At 33.9% G+C, this 26,925-nt stretch overlaps 1 protein-coding gene across 1 annotated transcript in view; it reads right to left on the reverse strand.

The window, feature by feature from the left end:
- ASCC3 (activating signal cointegrator 1 complex subunit 3) overlaps nt 1-26,925 on the reverse strand; it is a 253,573-nt gene that overhangs the window by 64,169 nt on the left and 162,479 nt on the right. Inside the window, exons 18-30 of the mRNA XM_058835623.1 lie at nt 24,547-24,711; nt 23,631-23,717; nt 21,223-21,399; nt 18,974-19,199; nt 14,997-15,151; nt 11,214-11,312; nt 10,600-10,768; nt 8,517-8,737; nt 7,054-7,139; nt 5,344-5,510; nt 5,063-5,208; nt 4,832-4,952; nt 2,730-2,872 (exon numbers count right to left, since the gene is read on the reverse strand). Of these exons, the coding sequence (XP_058691606.1) occupies nt 2,730-2,872; nt 4,832-4,952; nt 5,063-5,208; nt 5,344-5,510; nt 7,054-7,139; nt 8,517-8,737; nt 10,600-10,768; nt 11,214-11,312; nt 14,997-15,151; nt 18,974-19,199; nt 21,223-21,399; nt 23,631-23,717; nt 24,547-24,711 (1,962 nt within the window). The remainder of the gene's footprint in view (nt 1-2,729; nt 2,873-4,831; nt 4,953-5,062; nt 5,209-5,343; nt 5,511-7,053; nt 7,140-8,516; nt 8,738-10,599; nt 10,769-11,213; nt 11,313-14,996; nt 15,152-18,973; nt 19,200-21,222; nt 21,400-23,630; nt 23,718-24,546; nt 24,712-26,925) is intronic.

The following is a 26,925-nucleotide window of genomic DNA, read 5'->3' on the forward strand; positions in this document are numbered from 1 at the left end:
AAAGAAAAAACATTTTTAATGGCTGTAAGAATCTGTCTCTACCTCAAAATCAGTCTTTTAGAAGCTATTATGGATGGCATTGTTTTAGAACATTTCAAGAAGCCTTAAGAAATCTACTGGGAAGCTAACATAAACAGACAAACTTCTAGCCATCTTGTAGCAAACCCAATTACACCATTAAACAAAACTTACTAACGAGTTCTCAAAGGAATCTTATGTCAGCCAAAATTAATATTTTACAAATAAGACCAACTGAAGAAAAATGCCATGGTCTGCTGTACAGCTTGGTATATTTGTATACACACATGAAAAATATATCTCAAAATACTTCACATTTAAGAATTATAACTATTTCGAAAATAAAGTAATTTGTCTGTAAGTCCCCCTAAAGGAACAGTGGTTGGCAAAAAAAAGGAACAAGGGTGAAAAACTGTCAGGAAAAAAAAGTGTTGTTTAAGGGGCAACAACAATTTAATTCTTCTAACTGGTCCATTTTAATCCCATATGGAACTGAGAAACACTTGACATTTTGGACAAGGGTTTATGACATGAAATACCTACTATAAAGTATTTGCTGGTTCTACATTTCAAACTTAAAATTTTTATAGCAGTTTGGAGAGAATTTTGTCTATTTCACATGTAAGCCTGACTTTAATATTACTTGAGATTAAACTTTTAAAATTAAACCTCCCCTAAATTATGATTAGTTTTTATTATTATTGAGTTATTATTAAAGAATTACGGAGGATATACACTATGTATGTAGCACTAGTAGAGCTTTGTCCTTTGCTTCAATGTCAAAAGAAACTTGGGCTAATCATGCTCATTTAAAACACAAAACTACAAACTATTCCCATAATTGCCCAAAGAAATGTCCACTTGAAATTGTGGGTACTTCAAACAGAATTGTGTTCTGAATAATAGTGGTAAGATATAACAACTTAGAACTTAATCCTCAGTCTTTTACATTTACGTAATCAGAACTGAGTAACTTGGTAGGTATCTCATGCTCCAAACATTCAGCTTATTAATTCAAATACAAATCATATGCAAATATTATTAAACTAATAAATGCAAAGTCTGCTTGTCCTTGTTGGCTCCTATTTCAAAACCTTCAGAGGCTTATTGTGAAACATGAAATTCAAAGACTCCTAATAGAAAACCCTTTTCCAGCAAGTGAAGAAGCTTCAGTTACAGTTCTTTTTGGAAGAGCAGTGGCTCCCGGGACATGGGGAAACCATTCATATTAATGCAAGTCGTTTAGGGCAAGCTTCCTGGTGCACATTCTAATTGTAGGTGAGATTACTACAGTGAACCAGCACAAGGTACTAGAGTACTCTACTAAGTAATAATAACTTGGATATGAAATTATGCTTTAGTAATAGTGGTTTATCAGCCAAAATAGCCATTTTCTAAAATCCATCCAGAACAGCAAGGATAAAGATGTTATGCTTTATCTCTGAAAAATCCCACTTCATTTTTTGGCAAAGAGCAAACAAACACAAACAATATCATCTAGAAACCTATACTTTTTGGTAAATAACATTTATAGTTGTATAACCGTTGATAAAACTGTTGATATATAAATATTCATACAGTATTCAACTTGGATTTTATATTTCTGATTCTAGCATTTTGCTGTTTTTTGACCCTAAATTATCACATAAATTCCTAGTAGAAGATTTGCAATAATTAGAAAATCTAGTCTTCAAAATCTAGAAAATCTGAATATTGACCAGAAAAACCTGTTTTGCAGCAATGGTATACTATAATCAGGACCATTAGTGCCGAATGAAATAAATAATACTGCATTCAGAGCAGGTGCTGAACTGAGTGAATTAAATATAATCTGGTAAACAGTTTGAAGAATACAGATAAAAGAGAATATTGAATGGTTGTTTATTATTTAGCCATCATTCATGTTTTGCAGTAAACAAAAGAATATTAAAAAAAAGAAAATGTAAATAAAGATTATAGTGCTTGAAAGAAAATAAAAAATAAGCCTTTTCAATAGCATTGTTTAATATCTAAATGTTTGACTTTACAATCTTTATGTTTTTAAAACAAAGATATTGGCAGAAGCTTTCTTTATTTTTTTATATCATTGATTTATTTAATTGATATGCATGAATCCATTGCAAAATGATTGGTTCTGCAGTCTATCTATCTATCTATCTATCTATCTATCTATCTATCTATCTATCTATCTCGGAATATAGATGGATGCATGTATATACATAGGTGCATATATTCATAGAGATATAAATGCATTATATATATACATAAAACATCATATGAGAAGAATGATTTTTCTCTCAAAACACTGAAAGAGATTTGGTTTAGATGTCAGCTCAACATCTATATGTCACAGATGTCCAGCTGTAAACTTTAGAAAGCACTAGCCCTCTTTTAGTCTTTGTCTTATCTTGGTATCAAAGACTTGCACCATGTGATATATGTTGTCTGGGACCATGGAACTAGCATAAATAAGATATGCAGGAAAAAACAAAGATAAAAGAGTTTGTGTTCTGAAGTTCAGCTCTTGCACAGACGCCTCTATAGCCTTAATGCTGTCACTGCTTTTAATACATAAGGAAATTTAGCATATGCACAACTCTTTCAAGATCTACCCTCAAACGACTCTTTTGTTTTATAAGAATTTTTTTTTTTCAAAAAAACATCAATAAGATAGAAGCAAAGCACAAATAAGGAAGGTAAAATGATTCTACCTCTCTTTCATCCATCTTCAGCCATTGTTTGGGATCATCTTCTGTGGCTAGGAAGGCTATGAGATCTAAGGCAGTAAGCCTTGTCTGACGTCTAGATGACACAAAAATAAGAACAGGCTTGGCTGGAGAATGACTCCGAATTGCTGTTGAGCAAAACAGAATTTGAGAATTAGACCCTTTGATGACAAAAATGAGAGTTTATTTTTGCAGTCCCATGACAGCTGAGAGACCTCCCTGCAGATGACATTGAGGTATGTCTACTGAGTCTCTCTTCTGCTGGATGGACACAACTGAGGTGAGAATACACCACCTCTGAACCAAAGGCTGTAAAACTATGCTTAGATGACTCTCAATTTCCCTTCAGCTACTTCAGTGAATACTGTTAGCTAATTAAGAGAACCAGTTATGAAAAAGCCCAACAAAACACCACAAGCTTTCTAGACTTAAAGTTTGTCGATTTCTCTATCTCAGCCTAATAAGGCTGTTAATGTTTTTTCTACACTGTTGGGGAATGTTGTGTCAGATGTAGTGCCATGAAGGTCTAAAATTTGCTTTCTGCCTGACCCAGAGCTCAAACTCATGTCAGTCTACAGAAGATCATTTCAATCTACCAATATCAGAAAATGTAAAAAAAGTAGAAAGTGACTTTTCAATAGCTGCTGTGAAAGTTACAGGACAAGAAGAACTTCATTTCTGTGCCAACTAACTATTCTGATATATTTAAACCAATTAGGTTTTAGGACTTTTTAAAATAGCATTCTCTTGCTCAGGCCACCTTTGAAAACTTGCAGGTTGCAGTGAAATTTGTATGGTGTCAGGAATAAGTATTGCCGTGAAAATATTAAAACAACCTTGACTGTATCATGTCAAACAAGTTGGGAACAGCGTGTGCAATAAATCATATTTATACATATTTTTTAACATCAATAACACTAGAAGTATAAACAGGTGTACCTAGAATTTCAGATACTCTCTCTAAACCACTTATAAATCCATTTGTGTGTTTTTTCATGTAATTCTCATTCAAGCAATTAAATTTATGCATTGTTAATTTCTGAAAACTATTTCATACTGCCTACCAGCACATATTATTCTGCAGTTCATGAATACTAGCCAGCATGTGCTCTTGCATATACACAGGCAACACAGTTGTGAAATTATTGAAACAGGATAATTCATGTGTATTTATATCTTACATATGCCAATATATCTATATATTTTAAAAGCCCAACATCTAATGGATTTTTGTTGCTTCAGGAACAGGTGTGGCAGAACAGCCCAAGACAGATTTATTGTTCATTAGTGTTTTTGTACAATGCTCTTGTGGAGGTGTAAATAATCCGAGCTGTCAAGATTGGTCTCTAGTCCACAATCAATACTTAGCTTCTGTCATAAGGCTAATTAAAGCAGCTAAAAAGTCCCCTCACAAATGTCACCTCACAATCAACAGCAGTTCACATCACAAAATTTATTTTGGAGGTTATTTTTAATTGATATAATAAATATTCCTTATGTAACAAAAACAAAACATGTTCAAATAACATACAAGAGAGCTTTTCTTAAATCTATACTGCTTGCCAGCTTGGTTAAGAATAAAAAATTGGAAACAGAAGCATATCTGGATGCACTACAAATTTTGAATTTTATGGTTATTGCTTTGAAACTAGAATTATAGGAGGTTAGCCTGACTTGCAACTTCTGTTCACAATTTTTTTAATGCTTACATGCAGTGGTCCATATGAAAATACCTCAGCAGATTAATAATATGAATGGTTTTATTGCTTTCTAAATTTCAAATATTTTTACACAAATATTTCTTTCTGGTGTCAAACACTAAGAGAAAACACATTTTATTTCCCCTTCACTAACACTTATTTTATTCTTCTGTTCTAAATACATTACATTCCTCTGTTACATGTTGCATTTGCAGCACACTTTATGTTTCAGACAAATAGCTTTGGGCCATTAGTAGAGCAGATTCTCCCAATACATGCCAAGAGTACATACAGTAACACATGTTGCCAATGTGCTGCAAATGAGCTGTGCAAAGTCCCTTTTTCTTTTAGAGAAAGAAGGAAAAGGTCTAGGAGCTTGCTGCTTACCCTGAAAAGCAGGTTTGTTCATGCTGGCCATGCGAGGACAGTAGTGCTGGCCAGGGAAGCCCTGAATGTGCACCTCCAGAGGAACCGGGCGCACCGACGGTCGGAAGTTGAACAGACCCATCTACGAGAGAACATTTTTTTTCCAAGTTTAACTGTGAATTATCTTACCAATTGCTGTTTTGTTTTTCTGCATGACAAATACGTATCCATTTTTGAAAACTTTTTTCATACCTGATTAATGTTTAGCCAGTCAGCAAGGTCTCTGGCATTTGCTAAAGCAGTGGATAAACCAACTACTCTTACTGGCTTCTCAGTGTGAGATGAGATAAAGTTTGTTCGAGACACAATGACTTCCAATACTGGGCCTCTCTCATCCCCTAGTAAATGAAAAGTAAATGGAAAAACAGAGAAAAAGGAAAGGTTCAGATGTCAAAAAGTATATTCACATCATAAGTAACAGCACACTTCAAATTTAGCAGAGATTCTGGTCAAAAGCAGTGAAACATGCTCACCTAGAAGATGGATCTCATCTATGATAAGAATGGCAACTTTCTGAACATAGCTTCTGTTCTGCCAGCTTCTGCTGACACCATCCCACTTCTCCGGGGTAGTAACAATCAGGTCAGCTTGGGCAATAGCTCTCATATCAGGAGTCACATCTCCTGTCAATTCTACAACCCTGTAATCAAGAACAACAGTGGCTTGGATTTACAAAGCATTAAAATATCTTAATGTTGAAATACTTGTCCTTAGCTTAAATTCCTAAAAGATGAATGAAAAAAAATTAAGCGAAGTAATTTTGCTTCGTGTCAAATACATTTATCAGGATTTTCAAAATTGTTTTAAGCAAACAAACCAGTGTCTTTGTTTTCCTAGTAAATATCATATAAATACCAAATACCATTCCTTACCAAAACCATATAAAAAGAAGAGTACAAATATAAGTCCAAACCAACAGTTAGTTCTTCAAAATGAAGATAACATAATACATTTATGATGTAATGTGAATCCTAACATCCTGTCACAGACAGGATGAAAGCTTTCATGGAGGCTACCAAGTTGCTGCCTGCTGTTGTGCATAGACCTCTGGTTTGGCCAAACTGCAGAATGTATTGCATTTGTTGGTGAAGGTCCATTAAGACTGGTGCAGAGATTAGCCTGAGATTACTTTTTGAAGTAATCCCAGTAATTAAGTAATTAAAAGCAATTACTTTTTGAAGAAGTTTTAGCAGATTTTTTCCAGTTGTTTTTTCATTACAGCATTTGCGATGACCCATCACTTTATAAGGATCCATTATAATGGGTTTTAGACATTTCACTGACACACTCTAAATCCAGTTGAACATCAAACAAAAACTCCTCAAAGTAATTGTATATTCTGTTCAAGATTTTAGTCACGAATAATTGTAAATTTCAAGAAAAGAAATATTACCATAAAATATTTTATCTCATTGCTATGATTACTACATGAATATTACTGGTAATTTCATGTACACAGAGCAGCATCTCTATCTCTTGTGGCATGCTTTGAACTTAACTTAGGAAAAAGACTATATTTAGAAAAGGTGAAGGCCCTAAATAATGCATCCTATGCATAAAAGTTTTAATTCAGGACACTATAATTTTGGAGAGCATCAACATGACTGATAAACCTTATAGATCATAAAATAATGGCTGAACTCCAACACCTGGGAAGATCAGTGGGAAATTAATGTTACCAAGGAATAAAATTTTATTAATTTATAAATGAAGGACATTGTGTGACTACTATTGTACAGTTCATGCTAGTCCTGTAAGTTCCTTGCAGCTGAGGTTTCTAAGGAGAGCTTATTTTGACATACATTTTCAATTTCCAAGGATATTGTGGAGTGAAACCTGAGCTTCATATTTTTTATACTGGCAAGCAATGAGAACAAAAATAGCTGGGTATCAAAGTGTATCCCTTTCGTAGTTTTGATTTTGATCTATCACTTTTGATCTATCATTTTTGATCTTAGTTTTGATCTTTCAGAGACTATTGATAGAACTTTTCCCATACTAGAAATTTGAAGGACAGTATTAATTTTTACTAATTATTTATTAATTAAGTTATTAAATTTAATAAATTATAATTTTTTATAAAAACCTTTTTGAAATACTCATAAGTATTTTGAGATTTTATTCATACTTGATGAGCTGTTCTTTTACTTCTCATTTCTCTGATTAGGTAAGGAGAAACATACTTTTTACCAAGCTTTTCTTCAATCCTAACTTTCCAGTCCTCAATCCTCTCACGGACGAGTGCTTTTAAGGGTGCAATATACACTGCCTGCAAAAGAAAAGGCACAAAACTGGAAGTTAAGCAAGGCACCTTTATTAAAGTGTACCTACAACACATGGTATTTGTGAGATTTGAACATACTCATAATCTATAAAATAACCTATAAAATAGACAAGGTCTGAGTTCCTGAAATTACCTACAACGGGATTATATTTAAAACAGACATAATGCCTGAAAATATGGGGTTTTTTTTCTGAGCAATTAATAAAAAAATAAATTCAGACAAAGAATTTTTTTTTTAAATGGAAGTATTTATTACACCTTTTAAAATCAAAACACACTTATGAAAATAATGTGGTTTTTTGCCATGACTATAAAATCTGCACATTAACATTCTGGAACACAAACAATCTGAATTTCTAGCAAGAAATATCTTACCCAATTTCTATTTATGTCATTAAATTAAAAAAACATTATCAATTAAATAAAAAAGCTGATTATCTTAAGGAAAATGTCACAGGATTTTTTCTCAAAGAAGCCTACGTTCACATGTACAAAACATATTTACTCATAGATTTATGGTTAAAAATTCTAAAGCTCTTGAGCATGAAGAAACTGCTATATAAAGAGTTCACATACATTCTTTGAAATATATAGCCAGGCTTCCAGCTTTATTAAAACCTAAAAGATATATTCCTTTGAGAACTGGCTATTTTTTATGTCTCACAGATAAGTTGATAGTGTATGAGTGACTTGTTTACCTCTCTTGACCTAACAAATTACGTGAAGCTATTTAAATTCAAAGATGATTAAGGAATTTACGTACACAATTTCTGCTAATAGAAAGATTATATTTTTTTCAATCTCCCAGTCAGACACAAAGATCTTTTTGAAACACTTTAAAGCTAAAATGTGGTTAACTTAAACAATGTGGCTAAGTCAGAAGCAGATATATATTCACTTTGAAAACAAAACTCCAAAATGTGAGTTGTTCAGCTTTTAGGTGATTTAAAATACAGGGAGGAGCTGGAACAGAATATTGGCCTGTAGTAATTAACTGCAACTTATTTGTTTAAATAATAGAGAGACTGGGCTAGTTGTATTCACATGGAAGAGAACTAATAGCTATAAAATAGTACTACAGCTAGTAGAAGGATATTAAAGAAGGAAGTAATGTTAAGTAAGGAAGAAAATGAAATCCAGCATGCTTCCATGTCATTTTTGTAGATTTAACTCTAGCTGTCAACTTAATAAAAAAAATAGTTGAAATAAAAGCATAATGTACATAATGCACTACCATTTTGTATCTACACACAAATAAACTGGAGAAAGTAATATTCAGTTCCCCACAGTCTTCTTCTAGACTTTTTTATTACTGAAAAAATGCTCAGAACAAAATGATTCTAGTAAACCTGTTTTACAAACCTTTGATGTGGGATACTTGTTAAAAACTCTAAAGATGGCTAATTCAGCTGCAACCGTTTTTCCAGAACCTGTAGGAGCTCCAAGAAGAACATTGCAGTCTGTGTGATAAAGGGTATGGAATATCTGTGTCTGAATAGGGTTGAAGTGTGTGAATTTGTACAGGACTTCATATTCACGATGTCCCAAGGCTGTGATAGGCAAAGGCTGAAGATCCAGAAGCTCTAAAACCACAAAATAGTCGTAAGTGCATGACAAGAGATGCTGTGACATGACATAGCTTGTTATGAAGATAAATATATTAACCAGCAATTTAGTAGGTAACAATTTACACTGAAAAATGTTTTGCTTAGTATCTCATATGACAGAGAGTACACATTTGGATAATTGTTCACTTTGATGAAGAAAAATGAGAAGTTGTTTTTATAGCTCTGAAATATTTCTGCAATTTTTTATGCACTCTGATAGCTGTGAACCAGCTATTTGCATATATTAATATTTTTCTTATACCTGTTTTCTTTTTACCCACTTGTAGTAAGTTCTAAACTCACTGTATTAGATCATATGTATGTCCAGCTTCTTATGACAACAGAATGTGGAGTATTTCAAGTTCAAGGGAAAAGATCTATTTAAGAAGGAAGGATTCTTTGGAGTTTCCAAGTTGATGGAGTAATACAAATCAGATGAGTACAGCTAAATTTTGCATCTTATCCTTTAAATGTATAATTAAAGACATAATCTTAACAAATAAACAAGCAGCTTTTCAATATATGATTCAAAATATATCTTGAGGGCATCTGCTATCCAAACAATTAGAGATTGTGGAATTTGGAAGATGATATATATAACCAGATTGGATTTGGAATCCTACCAAATTAAGGAGACTGCAGTGATTCTGCTATGCAGATGCTTGCTTTGAAGTTCGGGTTGTTGGTTTTTTTTGTGGCTGGAGGTCTCCTTGTCTTTTCAGGGTGCTTCACATTAAGGTATGATATGGGAGTCATAAAATCTACTGAGGCAATGATGCCTAATATTCTTCACATGCTTTTCACTGATACCTTATGGCTGTTTTATCATTCCCACTGTAACAGTGATTTCTTGGGCTCTGTTGAGGAGAAAGAAGGGGTTTTTTTTGCCTAGCAGAGCCTCTACGTACTTCATTGTTGAGTGGGAACCAGATGGGAATTGAAATCAATTACCATAAATCCTGGAGTCTCCATAACTGGTGATGTGTAAATATCTTTCTGTTTCTTCTGAATAGTAGTCAGTGATCAGTCAATTAGATAAAAAGGTTACACATGCTTTTCCAGACAGTGTAGGTACAGTATAACAATAGCTAAACACTTCACAAACACATGCGAATTTATGCATGCCAAAGGACAACACCGTATGAGAACTGTGCATTTCTGAAGGCACTCAGCAGACTGCTAGATGAGCCAAATGTAATTACAGAGGAAAGGTTTTACAATGACATCACGCCCAATGAATGTATAAAGCAATTTATGTATCCAGAAAAAAAAGAAGCAAAACACAAACATATGCTTCTGTGCCAAGCGTTAAAAAGGAGGGAGAGGGGAAGGCCACAACTTGATGAGATGAAATGTGATGTTCAGTGCTGTAACAGCACTTGCTATGATAAACATACTTCAGCAAAAACAGTAAAACTTTTCATATTTTCAAAATTTTAGCATTGTTTGTTCTTTGCTGAATGCCATTTATTAAACAGACAAAGATTGCTTTTAGCCAGTCCAGAAGAAAGGTAATTCTTGCAAGCACTAAGCTAAGACATACTGTAACACAGAGATTTGCTTAGTTTTATATGACAGGTTCAGCTTTCTTATGGCTTATAGAAAATCTGGAGTAACTAAAAGGCTGGTATTATATTGGGATGAAACCAAAATTCCTGCATTTTGTTCAGGAATTGAAAAGCTTAGAAAGCTGGAGAAGAAATATCGCAATGCGAAATTCCAAAAATTTTTCTCCAATGAAGCAGAAGTAAGAGTTTTATTGCACTACCATAAAAAAAAAAACCCAAACCAATACAAGCAATATTAATTAAAGCAAAATTATCAAATTTTGAAGTTACCTGTGTGTGGTGGATGTCTCTCTGGAAGAATCAAATGTTGAAAATTTATGATACATACAGCCTCTGCTCCTAACCATCTATCGGACACAGCTCGAATGTAATATTGAGAAGGAAGAGGTTCAAAAATTGGGATTGTGAACACCAGCAGCTGAGGTTCTTTAGTAATGACCTAGTGCAAACATGTAGAGGATAATTACTGCACAGAAAAATCAGTAACTTGATAGTTTGCCTCACTTCCATAAGCATTGCTAACACAAAACAATAAAGTATGTGTGCAAATGTTTATATCTTTATAAAATATTTTACTTCTTTTCTGTAGTCTTCAAAACATAAAAATAAGGCTGGGTCTCCATCTTGTTCTTTAACAGACAAAATCATTACAGTCTTTCTATATCACCTGAAAATAACTGTCCCATCAAAGCAGGAAGAGAAAAAGGGACAGTTGAGCTTAGAAAACATTGTGGAAGCCCAAGCTGATCAAAGATATCTGAATTTGAAAGCTGTACTACTGACTTGAAGATCTGCTTAGGTCAAAATACTGTTTGACCTGACAAATCCACATCTCACTAACTCTGTTTTTCTCTTGCTATGACATTCTGAATGAAGTCCATTACCTGTTTCTTTTGAATGATGAAGTACTCGGAATGATAAATGTGATCATTAGTAGGGTCTTCTACCCAAATCCACCAGGGCTCTCCAACACTGCCATGTACCTTTATGAGTAGAAAAGATAGCTTTGTTTTAGTTCTAACAGGATTCTCTAGATTTGCTAGAAACAGTGGATGTATTTCTGAATGACACAGGCTCATAAAGGAACACAAGTACAGAAATCAGGGGTAACAGAAAAATAACATTTTTAATCTGATCAGTCTGCTAATAAGTGTTTGTTTAAGGTACATATAATATAAATGGACATGATACAAATGCAACTGAAGGTAGTGCCTCAGCTGTTTCTAAATTTACTGAACCCCAAGGGTTCCCTCTAGGCTCCTAGGAAATAACATATTCTCTTTACTCCTCCCTGTACTTTTGCCTTTGGGTTCTGTATAGAGGATTGTTGTTTGCAGCTGTCTGCTCATTTTCAGTCAAAAACATTCTCTCAGGAAAGAAACTGGACACCGAATTGTGACATTCCTCTCCTCTCTCTCATCCCCTCTCCTCTAGAAAGATACAGTAAATGCATTCAGAAGGCTGTAGATGTAGCCATTGTTACAGGTGAAGTGAGAAGAACATAAATAGAGCTGTCACTTGATGATTTCCCTGCCATCTGGCAACATGTCTTTTTAAACCTAGATTTTTATTTGCTTTGTTGTGTACCTTACTTTGCAATGCCAGAAATCATAGCTAAGTATGACGCTAAATTAAGATTTTTTGTTTCTTTATCAGAATAAATACTCTTTGCTAATATACAAGCATTTTACTTAAATATCTCAGAAAATAAGGAAAATGCATGTTAAAGGAGTATGGAAGACATACTACTAAATGAATGCAGATTTCTGGTGTTTCTGAGGAGGACTGTGATAAGTTGCAAAACCAGGAGATGAAAAAAAAAGTTGGAATTTTTCCTAAACTTAATAGAAAAAAAGACAAAGTGCATAGTTGTTTCTAATGGTAATTTTAATGCTCCAGGAATCTGGTATTGATTCACACAGCACACATTATTTTCAGCATAATTCATTACTGTGTCTGTGCGAGAAAACAGTCTGTTCTGGTTTGTGAGGACAAAACTGTGCACAAAGAATAAAACTAAGGTACTTTTCTTTCTTCTTTACCACAGTTGCACAATAGACAAATAGATGGACAGTCATTCATTTTTATTACATTTGAATTTCACTTGCAGCTTCATTGGGAACTGAAGCTGTGAAACTGAAATGACATGCAGGTGGTATCTTGAAAAGTGATGGTGAAACTATTTCATCACGGTTTAGGAGCATTTAAGAGAGATAAGAAGAATTAAGGAAGGCAAGTAAGTTCAAAGCTCAGCAATTTTATTATTAACTGTAATAGCAATCTAATTTTGGAAAGTCCCATGAAAAACCTGCATGGGGTAAGTAGGACAATATGGGAACAGGAAACACAACATCTCCAGTAATGATTCTCAGGAACTCTGGGGACTCTTAAGAACTTGCACACACCTGTATTTTGGGCAACCACCACCCTAAAACTATATGTCTGATATATGACTCAGCTAATTAATACTACTTGCATTTTTCTGCATTTCTGCTGGACTCCTGGATGCATTAAGGTTTAATTGCTCTGTCTGGGTATGTTTATAGTCCTTTGCTTCTAACAATAGAATAAGGAATCTGGGATTGGCTCACATGCTTTTACTGAACTTAAGGGCTCCCGGTACTGAAAACTAAAAATGAAGTTGATGTCATATATCACGACTACAAAAATGTCTCTTCTTTCTCTTGTAACGTCAAGAGCAAAGTTTGTGATGAGATTGTTGTAGAATTAATTATCCAGGTAAAGGGACAATCTTAAACCCATGAAATGTTAGCCAAGCAGGGTATTTCAGCTAAGCATGGTATTTAAAGTTTCCATTACTGATTTTATTTTATTACTGCAATTCTTTAGATGGAACTTTTTAGCAACTCACTTTTAAACTTTTTAGTTTAGCAACCAACTAATTAACTAACGAACTAACTAACATTTGAACTAAATACCAATTACAGGTATACTGGTAAGTTTCTATAGCCATCTCCCGAGAAGTGTGTTAAAACAATGTGATGATAGAGAAGCAGTTTCAGATGTCTATGCTTGAATTTGAGACAGTTATTCATTTTCAGAGACTATTAAAATCTAACAGCTTTAGTTATTTACTGTGATAGAAGCTTCATTTACTGAAGAAACAGGAAAATTAACACCACATTACAGAAATAAAAAAAGAAAAAAAAACTTTTCCAAGTTTTTATGATTACCAATAAACAAATTCACATAAAAACATCTCCATAAACTTAATTGATAAAACAGTCATAATGTTTCCAAAGTAATTATCAGAAAAACTGTGTAAAGGGGTCAAGGCAGAAAATAGACTTGAAACAAAATTTTGCTCTAAATTTGGAAGTTCAGAATCAAAACAACAGTATAATTTTGTGTGGATCCCTTTTCAACCTGTAAAGATATAGAACCTAGCTTTTTTAGAAAAACCTAACAATGGATTGAGAAATTACTTTGTATTAAGGTAAAGTTTAATAGGAAGAACAGTAATTTTTTTTGTCTTTAGCAGATTACAGCTAAAGTGCATGAAAGACTGAACAACAAAAACTTGTTTCAATCCTAAAAGACAATGCTTTACTTTCCTTCTGAAGCACTGCACATAAGTAAGGCAAAAAGATATTCATGTTATAATTCATGTTAGGAATCTATTCAAATATTTCTTCAATAAATCTAGATGGCAAGCAAAATCAAACTTTCTATATTTGGATTGCTAATCTCCCATTTATAAGATAATTTGGTGAAACCTCCACAAGAAGATAAAACACTTTTCATCAGGGAAAATAAATTCTAAAGTAATTTAAATGTTTGTGGAATAAAACTCTCATTTAATTATGATTAAGGTAAACTGGTAATCTAAGGGATTTTAAAATTATTTTTTAATAAAAGAACAGATACTTAATATCCACATTTAAAAATAATTTATCTTAAGCATAAATCTCCTAAGTCCAAAAGCAGAAAATTATGTTTGCCCATGGAGGTATCTTTTCTTTCCTGTAGAAAGTTTCAGAAGTAACAGCAACAATACAATGCCCCCAAGTGGACATTTATATTGCATTTAGATTTATCTTAAATGTATTTCTAATTAACAGATTCTGAATCAAAGGACGTGCGTATAGCTAAATGTGCGTCTGGTACAACTCCTTTCATATAAATTTGCTCTATAAAAGAGAGATGAGCATAATTCCAAACACATCTCAGAATTTTTTTTCAGACAAGTCCCAGCAGAAAAAGGCACTGATATTGTGAATGTGTATTTGTGAAGCCAGGAGGAATAGGAGAACCTGGCATACAAGAACTGCATTTCAAGGCTTTTCTGTGTTTGACGTTCATTCATAGCTCAGAGAGCCATTCATGTTCCTCTTCTCTCACTTCTCCTTTCTGGGCACATCACTCTAATCTGTGTGACTACTGTGAACACCCAGTATTAAGCATTTGCCTCAACCTGTTATACACAGTCCAATATCACAAGGATTAACAGAAATGAAAAGATGATCTTTGCCTGTTTTCTTCAACAAAAGTCATAAAGGTCATCCCACTCCTATTATCAAATTTGCTTTTTAGCTAAAAAAAAGACTGTTTTTTTAAATCCAAACAGCTATGGACTCCCAGTGATCATCTTTTACTGAAGCTAAAGTAGCGCTTCTCATCTTGCCTCCCCCTCCCTCTTGATTTACCTGGTCATTCCATGTGAAGTCAGGAGCGATGTTCAGCCGAACTCGGAGCACAGTGCGGGTGATTGGCTGGATCGTTGCTTCCATTATGATGGAAGGTATTTGATGGACACACTGTTTTACCTTTAACCCAATTTTCACATGATGCAGCATATGACCTGCCAAGAAAACATTAGGTGTAACGAATTTACATTTCCAGGAAAAAGCGTACAAGTCTGACTTTCAAATAGGCTTTTAGAGAGAAGTATTATTGCTTGCTTGTTTTGCTCCTGCGTACGTAAATGTCTGACTCTCTTGACCTGGCATGTCTGAATATTTTGTAATACTTAACTTGAATTAGCAATTTAGAGCCTTAAAAAATCAGTATTAACCCCCCCGTTGGCTATAACTAAGGGGTTAAAATAACTGTTAAGAATTCACAGTGAAAACATTATGTCAAGCTAGCTCCCTCTCCTTCCCTGACTTTTTGATCAGGCTCTTACCAAGCCATGTAGTTCTTTTTCAAAGCACAAATACTAACTTTTTACTTAATTCAAACTTCTACAATTTTTGTGTAGTGATTTAGTGATTAAAAGCAGAGAGAAGGCTTTTCATAAAACTGAACAAAGGCACTTAATGGGTCAAAAATGCACATAAGTAAATATCTCATAGCAGTTCTGAGTTGTCAGAATATACCAGTGTCTAACTGAGACAAAGGAAAATGAAAAAAATTAAATGTTGCAATATTTTTTATTTTCTATTGTAATCATGGTAACTAAGGCAATAAAGTGATTCTATTTATTTATAAAAATGTCCTACTTGTATTTTACAGCTCAAATCTCTATTTCCTTGCTCTTCATTTTGAATATAAAACAAAGTATGTAACAGTAATTTCTTTTTTTACTGAAATTATTCCACTTTCTAGCTTATTTAGGAAAAAATACGGCTTATTTACTACATTTTCACTGAAATTGTTAATGTAATTATGAGGAGCATATTTTAGATTTTAAGTGTGATGGTCATAAATACTCCCTGTTGAAATCTACCTTATCAATTGCTACGGATACTTTCTGGTATTGTTATGTGGTTCTGTGCATACTTGTCCATTTTAAAAAAAAGATTAAAAAAATGAAAAAGGAGAAGTCCTATTATTTGCATTATGTGCAAAGTGAAAAGGTGATACAAACCTTTTCTTGCAATTACGAGACATTTATGAGCATAGCATCTTGAAACTGGTTTTTTTTTTTTTTTCATACTGACTTTTCCTTTTCAGCTTTTCTTATTTAATAAACTGGCAGCTATATTTGTCTGACACAGGTGTTTATATCTGCAGTAATGAACGGTGACCCTGCTTGAGAATCAAACCCCTAACCAAAAGTTTTAATACATATTTAATCAGTTTAATTTGCTGTCGGCAAAATAATTGCATCTCCAACAAGTGGGCTATTAAAAACCAAACCCCTTATGTTGGTACACTTTGATGATATATGCAGAGTTACAGCATACTTGCACAGTGACTATCTTTTGCAATTAGAGGTAAAACTTCAGAAATCATGTTAAATAAAGGCAGATGACAAATATTCAAATATATGACTCCAAAAAACATGTAGGCAGGTATAATTTTTCATGGCAAAAATGACCTTCTTTATCACAATGTGTGAGGTGAACTGTGCTTGTGCAGCACAGCACTGAGGTTCTTTTACACTTTTGTGGCAGGGGAAAATAAGGCTCCTCTCCCAGCTTCTACAAAATATAAAACTCTCTCCCTATAAGCCCCTTCTTTTTATTTTTTAGTAGTCACATTACAAGAAACCATCAATGACATCTGAAAAATACTAAACCCTCTAAACAAAAGCTGACTAAGAAAATAGGCATGTCAAAAAAAAAAAAAAAGAAAAAAGAATAAATTTTGCATTTTCTAAAATCTTTGTCATCTGCATTCTGAAAATAAAGGGACTGTTTATCTCAGCTAACACAGTGATTTCTTGACTTTCTGAAAACTTCGTGGTTACACTGCGATAGCTCATAATTGGTGTTGATCAATTCATGGTACCCTGGAATCCAGGATCTGTGCACACAACATGCTCTCCACCCATCTGATGCTTTCATCTCCCGTATGCCACAGGCTGAGTTAGCCAGCTAGCTCCTGTCTTTGCTTCTCTATCTCCAAGGTCTCAGTAACATTTAAAAAGCAAGGAACACAAAGACTGAAACTAGCCCTGTGGAGTAAGAAAACAAGGCAGTACCTGGAAGTTGTGCCTTTTCCCATTTCAACATGGCTTAGAATTTGAAATAAAGCTAAGGTGGCTTCCTTCACATGCCTCAGAGAGAGAGGCCAGATAGGAGAAGTGTGCCAAGTAACTTCTTCACAGGGATACACAGATCAACTTTCTTTGATATTTATAAGGCCAAAGAACATGAAATACCATGTATGGTCAGCAGTGACCTATTTTCACAGTTAAATCCCATGTCTCATCTACTTTCAAATTAAGTTAATATAAACCAAAACTAGACAAATTGCAGGTATATATAGATAAATTTACATCTTGTCAATACTGGTTCAAATACATTGAAGGAAGCAAAATTGTTTTTGTATTTTTAAACAAAATCTCCTCATTCTCAAATGAGGGTATGGGGAGAAAGAACAATTAGAAAAAACCAAACCAAACCAAAAACCAAAATCAAAACCCAAAAAAACCCAAAAACCAAACAAACAAAATAAACAAAAAACCCAAAACCAAACTAAAAACAGCTCCACAAAACCAAACAACAACAACAAAGTAAAAAAAAACCCCACTAATACAATTAATGGAAAAGAACACTAGGCATTAAAAGAGATCACAAATACAGAAAACATTAACAGATGTGAATTAAAAAGTGCTATAACACAACTGAATAAAAGATTGTAATGCTAGCACTTCAAATAAAATCCAGTGCTTTTAATACATTTAATATTACTATGTGAAAATGCAATTAAACTAAGCATCTAGAATTTTGTCATAGTCTTTTGGTTTAACTTATTAAATGAAAACATAGCCTCTAATTTTGCAAACTTTCACATATTTATTTAATTTTTTCCAGCCTAGATTAGGTACATAACAAAGTTTTCCTAGCTAGGAAAGTAAATCTCTTGCAAATGAAAGAAACATTAAGTTAGATGTGACAGCTTCTAAGCAGTGACTATGAATGGTATTTTTATTCTAAAATGAGATTTTTTCAAAAATGGCAGTTTTTTTATCAAAAAAAATATACAATAGCAGGTGCAAATGACGTCCAAATAAAAAAATAATACACTATGGAAAAAGAAATGCATTACAAGTGATTTTTTTTTTCTACTTCAACCAGCTGGTGGGCAGTTTATGCACAATAGTTTATACAGACTTACTAGAAATTGTCATTATGTCTATCAGTAGGCTTGTGGATTTTCTCATTATTGGACTGTCAAGTCCTTTCAAAAATTCCATTAAGGTTTTGTTGCAGTGACACCAGTGACAATGAATTCTCCATGTTCAATGAAAATTAATGCAGTCTTTCAGAAAAGGCCATTTACCGATAGCATACCTGGATGTAATAATCTGGTTTTATTCTTTTTCACGTTAATAGTTAAAAAAAAGGGCATATTGTGCCAACTAGCAAAAGTAAACAGATGCATTTTATAGTAGTGTGTTATGTAAGGTGGGCAGAAAGGGAAGCACAGAGGTCAACATAAATATGTATGTATACACATATACACGTAAACACTTATCAATAGCCATCTCCTTTCCATCTGTGTTCTGTGACTACCGGGACATGGGCTGGCCTTATCCTCGGAGCTGTGCCATTTTACAAGCTGTTGAGACTGGGAAAAGCCTTATTTATTGGACAAACCATATTAATGTGTGGTATGTGGCTCCACGGCTTCCAGACCAGAGTGGGAATATTGATGCACGGCTCAGATTTAGTTCTTACTTGCCCATTGGTTTCTAATAGTTTAAGCAGATCAGCCTTGCTGGTTTTCTCACCTATTTCATCTTTTCTCATGTCCTTCATCTTGTCTATAGTGAGGTTCTTCTCTTCCAGCTTGGAGAGGACGGATGGTGGTAACACTGAGAACTGCCTCAGAGGGCTCACCCAGCCCCACAGCCGCTTGTCAATGACTTTGCTGAGATTCAGTAGCCGATATGTCATGGCAGGCCAACGTTTCCTCAGGGCAATCTCAAAAAGAGCTCGAACAATGCGAGCTGCATTCTGGAAAGTGAAAAGGAAAAAAAAAGAAAAGCAAAACTGTTGTAATTCTCTCAATATCCTTTGTAAAATGAAAAGGATCCCATAGACTCATCTTTGACAAACCATAGCAATAGATTTTTTTCTTTTGAAACTAATTTCAAGCATTTTTGAAAACTATTTTTTCCGTCACTGTCTAGTGGCAGAACTACCTCATGGCTGCATTCTGAAATTATGAAAAGAAACATGTGCAACCAATTAAAATTGTAGTGTCAGGTCTGCCATAGAACTTTGATCACAGTTATGCTAACAGTATGGAGTTCAAAATTCATTGTGTATCAATCACTTCTGAAGTAAATTCACTTAATGTACCCCCCATATAACAGACACCTGCAAATTCACTTCATGTGGAAATTCAAGTTTTGTTTTTTTCTAGTTTATGTTTCTATAATAACATCCCATTTCACACTGAATTTCACATTTGCACAGAAGCTTAACAGTAGTGACTTTTTAAAAACATTTCACTATACTCTGAGAATAGTGTATAAGCAAACTGTACAAATATGCTTTTGACTTAGAAAAATAATTATTAACATAAGTTTGAATGAGGTCAGTCTTATCCTGAAAATCTAAGTTATGATATTCCTTTCATAAACTTTTCAAGCTGTATTATGCAGCTATGGTTTTTTGTTGTTTTTTTTTTTTTTTTTCTCTACCAGTACTATGTCTGGATTAGGAATTATGTTCTTGATTCATTGAATAGAATATAATCATTCCGTACTGGCTCTGCTATGCCAACAAGAATAAAAAATAGAAAATTATTTGGTTATGATAGGAAGCATATGTTACTAAAGAAGCACATTCCTCTTACTTAGAAAGGATAAATAATTTTCTTAATAGTCAATATCCAAGTAAAAGAAAAAAAAATCACACTTTGTAGCGCTGGTTCCACAAGTACAATTTATGAAGATCTGAGAAGACCATGCTGCCTCACCAAACATGCTATAAATGAGACAGACAAATAAAAGCAATTGCCTTGAAAGCAAAGATTAAAAGGATTGTACTAAAAATTATTTTCTTGTGCAAGTTCCACAGTTTTTATGATGTGCACAATCAAGTCAGCATTTTCTCATTTATATCCAAAGGTGCTACAAAATACAAGTATTTCTGAAGAAGGTTATGCTACTATGAAAATAGTAATACTAAATAGTAATACTAAAGACTATGTATAATTTTGAATATTTAAATTTCATCTTTAGTACCAAATAAATGCAACCTTTAGATTAACTCTTTCCAAAGCAGTTTTGCAAGGATGAGACAAAAATAATTCCATGCAACATCTTTGCTGACTGTTAAAAAAAGGAAAAAGAAGAGTGAGAGAGAGACAGGCTAAAAGGTACAACTTTTTTGGGGCCACAGTTGTCTAAATAGATCTCTGTGTCATGTCCACCTGTGTACATGCCCGTGTGGTAACTAAACAGGCTGTGTTACAATCAACCCTTTAGATGTCAAATGAAGCCAACAAACAAATACATAGACTGGTATGTAAACCTGCACATTTTTTGCTAGATTACATCTAGCACCAGAACTACAATAGCACACCTTTTGTGAGCAAACCAAGGTATGTGAATCCAACACAAATGATGTTTTGCAGAATGAAGTATAAAAATCACACAAAGTATAAAAATAGATTAAAACAGTTTTTCACTTCTTTCAGAAGAAAACCCTGAAATTTAGAGAATATAATCTCTGTGCAATCACAGAGCAACTAAATATAATAAGACTACAGGGGTACTACAAACAAAAAAGGACATTCATGATTAACAAAAACTGCCATAGTCTCTCAAGGTAGACTTTTGCAAAACTTTTCTACTCAAGTGTTACAGCTCACATGCATGCACAAGCACAAGGCTTTGATTTTCAAATAAACTTGCACAAAAATGTACAAAAAATACACAGATCAGGGCCTACTTGCATAATTGTAAATATTTGGGAGAACTAAAACAGCAGAAGACCGCAACAAATATGTAGAAAATAGTATTTTTACCTGTGCAACATATGCAGAATCCGAAATAAGGGAGAAGCTGTCCATCTCCCCTCTGCTAATGTATGTTTGAAGGAGGATATTAATTTTTCCATAATTGTTTTCCACACCTCCTGGAGCAGGAAGTTCACAGAAATCATTTAGTAAGGTATCTAGCTCTTCTATTTCCTCTTCTCTCACCTAAAACATAATTTGACATTATGAAGAGGCAGAAGCAATTTGATAAAAATTTTTACACTAAAATCAAATTTTCCTTGTAACATAGTTATATTACTTTTAAATGGAGTCTCTAGTTTTAAGGAGAAAAAAAAAAGAAGATAAAAGCTGTAAATCTACATCTTCCACAATATAGCTAATAGACCATAATTGAAACTATCTTAATAGGGACACAATTACATTTTGTTATTCATCACCATCTATTAAGGTTGCCATTGACATACAAAAATTTGATATGCCACAAAAATTGAATCTTGTGACCTTATCATCCTTCATCTGATGAGATTTTATTTTTTATTTGACCAGAGTAAAACTTCTGTCCATCTGGATTAGGGCAATCTTGAATTAACATTAAATGTACTCATTATAGTTACACAGTTTGCATGTGGTATAATACATTTTTAAATTCAAAACTGTGAAGTACTATGATTCATCATATTAAAATTTTCACTGTTAATAAGATTAAGTCTTAATATGAGTAAAGAAATATTAATATCTATGGTTTGAATAATGCATAACATTTCACATTCTAACTGATGACCCTTACATGGCAAAAACAGCATAAATCTACATATTCTTTGACTTACTGATAGTCTGTTAGTGTAAAACTTATTTAAAGAGGGTAAATGTTTGGTCCCTGCAGGGAACCATCTGAAAGCAATTTTCATTTGGAACTGACTACCTGACATACAAAAGACCCTAAGACAATTGGGTTAAAATTCCCAACTTCATAGTCACTAGTCCTACAGAAAAGACACGAAGTACAGAACCATCATAGATGATTCCACCTTCAGGGGAATACTACGCTCTGCTTACAACATCATTTTTGATAATTTTTTTCTGCTCTTGCACAGCACAATACAGGTCTAATCCAGATCTGTATTTCAGCTACTGCTGAATTACATATCTCAAAATTCAGAATTTTTAAAGGCATTATGGAAATGTGATTCATTTATCAAAAGCTAAAATTTCTATCATATAGAAGGGAAAATCCTGAGTTATTCTTGTGAAAACTAGTTACTAATTTTAACATTCAGAGCTGCATGGCAAATGAATCACAGAAATCTGGAAATGATGGTGCACTGATACCATACCATACAAATCTGAGAAAGTAAACTAGAAAAAGTGTACTTTAGTCAAGATGCATCACTACTAACTTTATTACAAATATAGAAACATATCACATCATATTTTCCATATGCTTGCCTTTTAAATATTAAATTACACTAAATTTAGACCTAGTCAAGCAGTATCACTATCATAAAAAAACCCTTCTAGCTTGGAAAACGTTCCATGTATGACTGTGAAACCTCACTGCTTATTATCTTCTATAATAGAAGAGATTACAGCAAAATAGAATTTCTCCATTAGATAAAGAGACGGTAATACCCAGACAATGTGTGCAAATATGTAAATATGTAGATGGTGAGGGATTCACACTGCCAGCTCGCAGAGCCAGGTGAATGAGAGCCAGCTCTGATCTGCAACTTGTATAATTGTGGTAAAATGGCAATGAGCCCAAGCTAACAAACCCTGTGGAGTCTGGCTCGTGCCTCTGTGCGACGGAAGCATGGGCAAACAAGCTCATGCCAGCTTGGAATGTAATACCTTGTGTCCTACCCACACGGGAGGCAAAAAGGGATGTTGGAATTGAACTGAGTTCAATAGAACAGTAATCTTCCAGCCCACATAAAATCTGCTAAGACAACTTTCTAGATTTCAGGTTTGAATTTATGGGAATTTATCATTCTGCCAATCTAATACTGCTCTCTGCAGAAAATATATCAGAGTTCACTTCAGTGAGTCCTGCCTCGTTCCTGATAAAGCAAACTGTTCACGGAGACATTCAATAATGCTTTAAACTTCAAACAGAAAAACTATCTCATCCCTAGGCACACTATTCAAATGGACACTTAGCTTCACCTGTTAATAATTGAAGAGCTGAAAAGTTCTTAAAAGCATTTAAAAGAATTACTCAAAGATCCATAACTAGTTATTAAATGTGCACTACAGTTCAAGCTGAACTATGTATAAAATTGAGTGAGAGCATATTTTGTTTACTTAGAAAACATTTTCTAATGTTTTCTAATGTTTTCTAATGGTGCTTATCATTTAACAAAACTTATTTCTGTAAGCAATATTTATGGAGTAACTACTACAGAAGTGTCTAGTTTCAAGACATTCTTTAGCTTTACCTTTATCTGTTCAAACTCTTCAGCTTTTGATACTATAGCAAGAATATCACCTTCGGTTTTATGGGCATCAAACAATTCATTGAAAGTCTATTAAAAATAAAAAGAATTGATTCGTCACTGAAAATAAAAATATACATATAGCAGGAAACAAAGAAACCTTAACCAAGAATTTAAAAGGCATATATGTCTAAAATGTTGCAAGACCAGGGTGATACAATTCAAACAGGAGCAAATTCCATAATGAATTTTCAGCAGTTTCAGAAAAACAGTGCTTTGGCCACCCCAAAATCAAGAGACATGCAATGTGGACATTTAAAAAAAGTCTAGGACATATCTGACTGAATAAATATGTGAGACTAATTATACACAGTGATAGTAAACAGTTAATAATTATTAATGCTGAGTCTTTAGGTTTTATTCAAGAAAAACACTTATTTGTTAAAAAAAATAAATTGAGATGTATGTGTACATCAAATCGAGTGTCCAATACTACAAAATTTTGTACATGTTTACAACACAATCTGATTACAGGGTTAAAGTTGTTCAAGGTTATCAACATGATAGGACTTTCTCCCAGAGAATGTCACCTGTTATCAGACACTACACTGCAATGTGCTATCATGTACTAATGGCTGCGCACACCATGAATATCAAAATGTTTCTTAAAATTCTCCTGAAAGAAGTCAGAAAGACTATAGAAATTTCAAATCTCACTTCACACTGAGTCTAATTTCCAGTATTGCTTGATATAAAGTTTCTTTCTTTTTCCTATTTCCTCTCCCCCCATTTCAGTAAATACGATTTGAAAATACAGTGAACAAATCAGCTACATATTCTGTAGTATCTTACAACTATTTCAGGTATACGTTAAAACAGAAGGAAAAAAACCCTCCAGAAACAGGACATCATCTTTTACCTCTATAGTATTGTACTTAATATAGTAGTGGCTAGCAGTTCTGCCTAAATCTGTTGAAGAAAAAAAGCCAGTCCGTTCTTCAAAGCGAATCATGCGGGCTTTGTCCAGCTTTCTGCCAACTTCAATAACCAATTGTTCTCTGTGCTTTTCTAGACCTGGATCCATCTAGACATGAAACACAGGCATTTATTTGCATAAATGAAGTGTTAAATAAATAATTTTCTTGAGATAAACCAGTCACACAAAGTCAAAAATCTGATAAAAGGAAGATACGCTTATTAAATAATTACTTTCTTAAGATCTCAATAACAGTTACATTGACATTACAGACTAAAACCTGTACACACAGGACAAAATAATCAGAATGAAATTTCTTTTACAATTATTTGGGACTAGCAGTACAATGGAGTCCAATATTATTTATGAAACAGTAGCAGGATTATGAAACAAATTTAAACTAAAATTCTTGGAAGATGTTTTAATGATAACATATTCTTCATGAAATTATCATTACTGTATCACTTCACAAAACCATTTCATCTTATACCACCTTCTGTTTTTGAAAATGGCTGAAGATATACCTTTCTGTGTAGCTGATGTGAGGATGGCATTAATTGCATTGATAATAGATTAAGCTTCAAACTGCATAGCTTGAATGTTTCCTAGCAAAAAAACTTTTAACATCCCCAAAAGCCTTTGGTATGTTAATTGGGGTATTCTAATTAGTGAGTTGCAGATGTACAGTAACATTCATTTTAAAAGCACACCAAGGAGATTCCTGTGCCCAACACCAATTCTATTCATATCAAAGTTCAGGAACTTGGACATTTTGTCCAACTAATCATGCAATTATCTCATTAGTACATAAAAGGCTGGGCAAAACTCCCATCTGAGCAGGACTGCCGTATAATTGTGTGTTTCCACATGAGGCACTTGGGATGCCCACACTGACAGGGATGAGTGATAAGGGATTTGTAGTTATGTTAAACTTCTGGTATATGTGCACCTGAGATATGGCTCTAATTAGAGAAGCAATAATTAGTTTAAAAGACTAAAACACTGTTCTAGTCCACAGGCAGTATCTTATTTCAGGGCTCATGTATAGTTCAGATTTCCTACAGAATAAGTCACACCAGCCCTCTTGATAAATCTGAAACAGAGATGCCTGACCAAGACAGCAAAAAGGAGCAGGCTTTAAGAATTGTTATGCCTTGGTTTGCTCTGGCTTTCCATGGGCCAGGATTCAGTTTCACCTTTGTGCAGAAGTACATCATCTCATGGTTGCTGAAGCTGCAGACAAATGTAGTCATCTCCACAAAGCAGCTGCGAGACTAGTTCCTAGTATTCCATGTTTGCCAGTTACCCTGAAGCTGTTTCTCCTTAGTTATGGCTTGCCTTAGTTTCAAGTCAAAAGCTAAGATGGCAAAGGTCTAGACTTCTTTTCTCAATAGTAAGTCATGCATTGAGGTCAGATTTCAGAGCAGAGTTGGTCAAAAGAAAGTGATCTAGATGCCAGATGTTCAACATTTCTTAAAACTGTTGTGGGGGAAAAAATTAAAAAAATATCAAAATGATTCCCTACTCCTTTAGCAGTCCAAAGTACCTGCCAATCTTTTGTCTTACATAAAAGCTAAAGCTGCAACAGCACACTAACATTTTTGCAAAGTTTTAACTTTAAAGGAAAGGTCACCAACATGAAAAAGCTGTGAAACAATATTTGAGTTTAGAGAATCCATGGTTAGCACCCTTCTTGTTGAACTTGCATAATTAGAAATCCTCAGAATAAAGGATTCAGCCTAGAACAGCATTAAGCCATTCTCTTTAAAATGAACCTTGGCATGACCACAGCAAGAAACTGAGCAGGTCTGAAATATGCATATGGAAATTTAAGAATGCATGATAAAGTACATTACTATTCATGATAAAGTACAGTATTATTATCCACACTGTTTTCTCTAACTTACTGAGAGCAATGTTAGGCACAAGTTCCTCTAATTTTTATATCTAAACATAAGTTTTATGGTGATAAAAAGCTATGCTTAACTGTGGGAACACCAAAGAGTGGAAACAATAAAAAGGAGAAAACAGATGAAAGAGTTTATTTAATCCAGGCACCTTCTCACTGGAATCCAGCAGCATGAGAAAATGCCTGTAGTTCATACTACAGGCTTCACTAATATAACATTTGCATTTTCACCACTTTTTCCTTCCACTCTTTGCTTTCTCTTGCTGCTCATCATTAATTTTGGCGATTTTCATGGACCAGTAATAGGCATTATTGGCATTTCTGGCAAACAACTTGAAAAATCATAAAGCAGTGGACCTGCAGAAGCCTCCTCTTGGGTGTAGCCCAGAAAGATCCTGGGTACTAAAGATGTG

This window comes from Poecile atricapillus, chromosome 3 (genome assembly GCF_030490865.1).
Source record: "Poecile atricapillus isolate bPoeAtr1 chromosome 3, bPoeAtr1.hap1, whole genome shotgun sequence".
Classification (NCBI taxonomy): Eukaryota; Metazoa; Chordata; class Aves; order Passeriformes; family Paridae; genus Poecile; species Poecile atricapillus.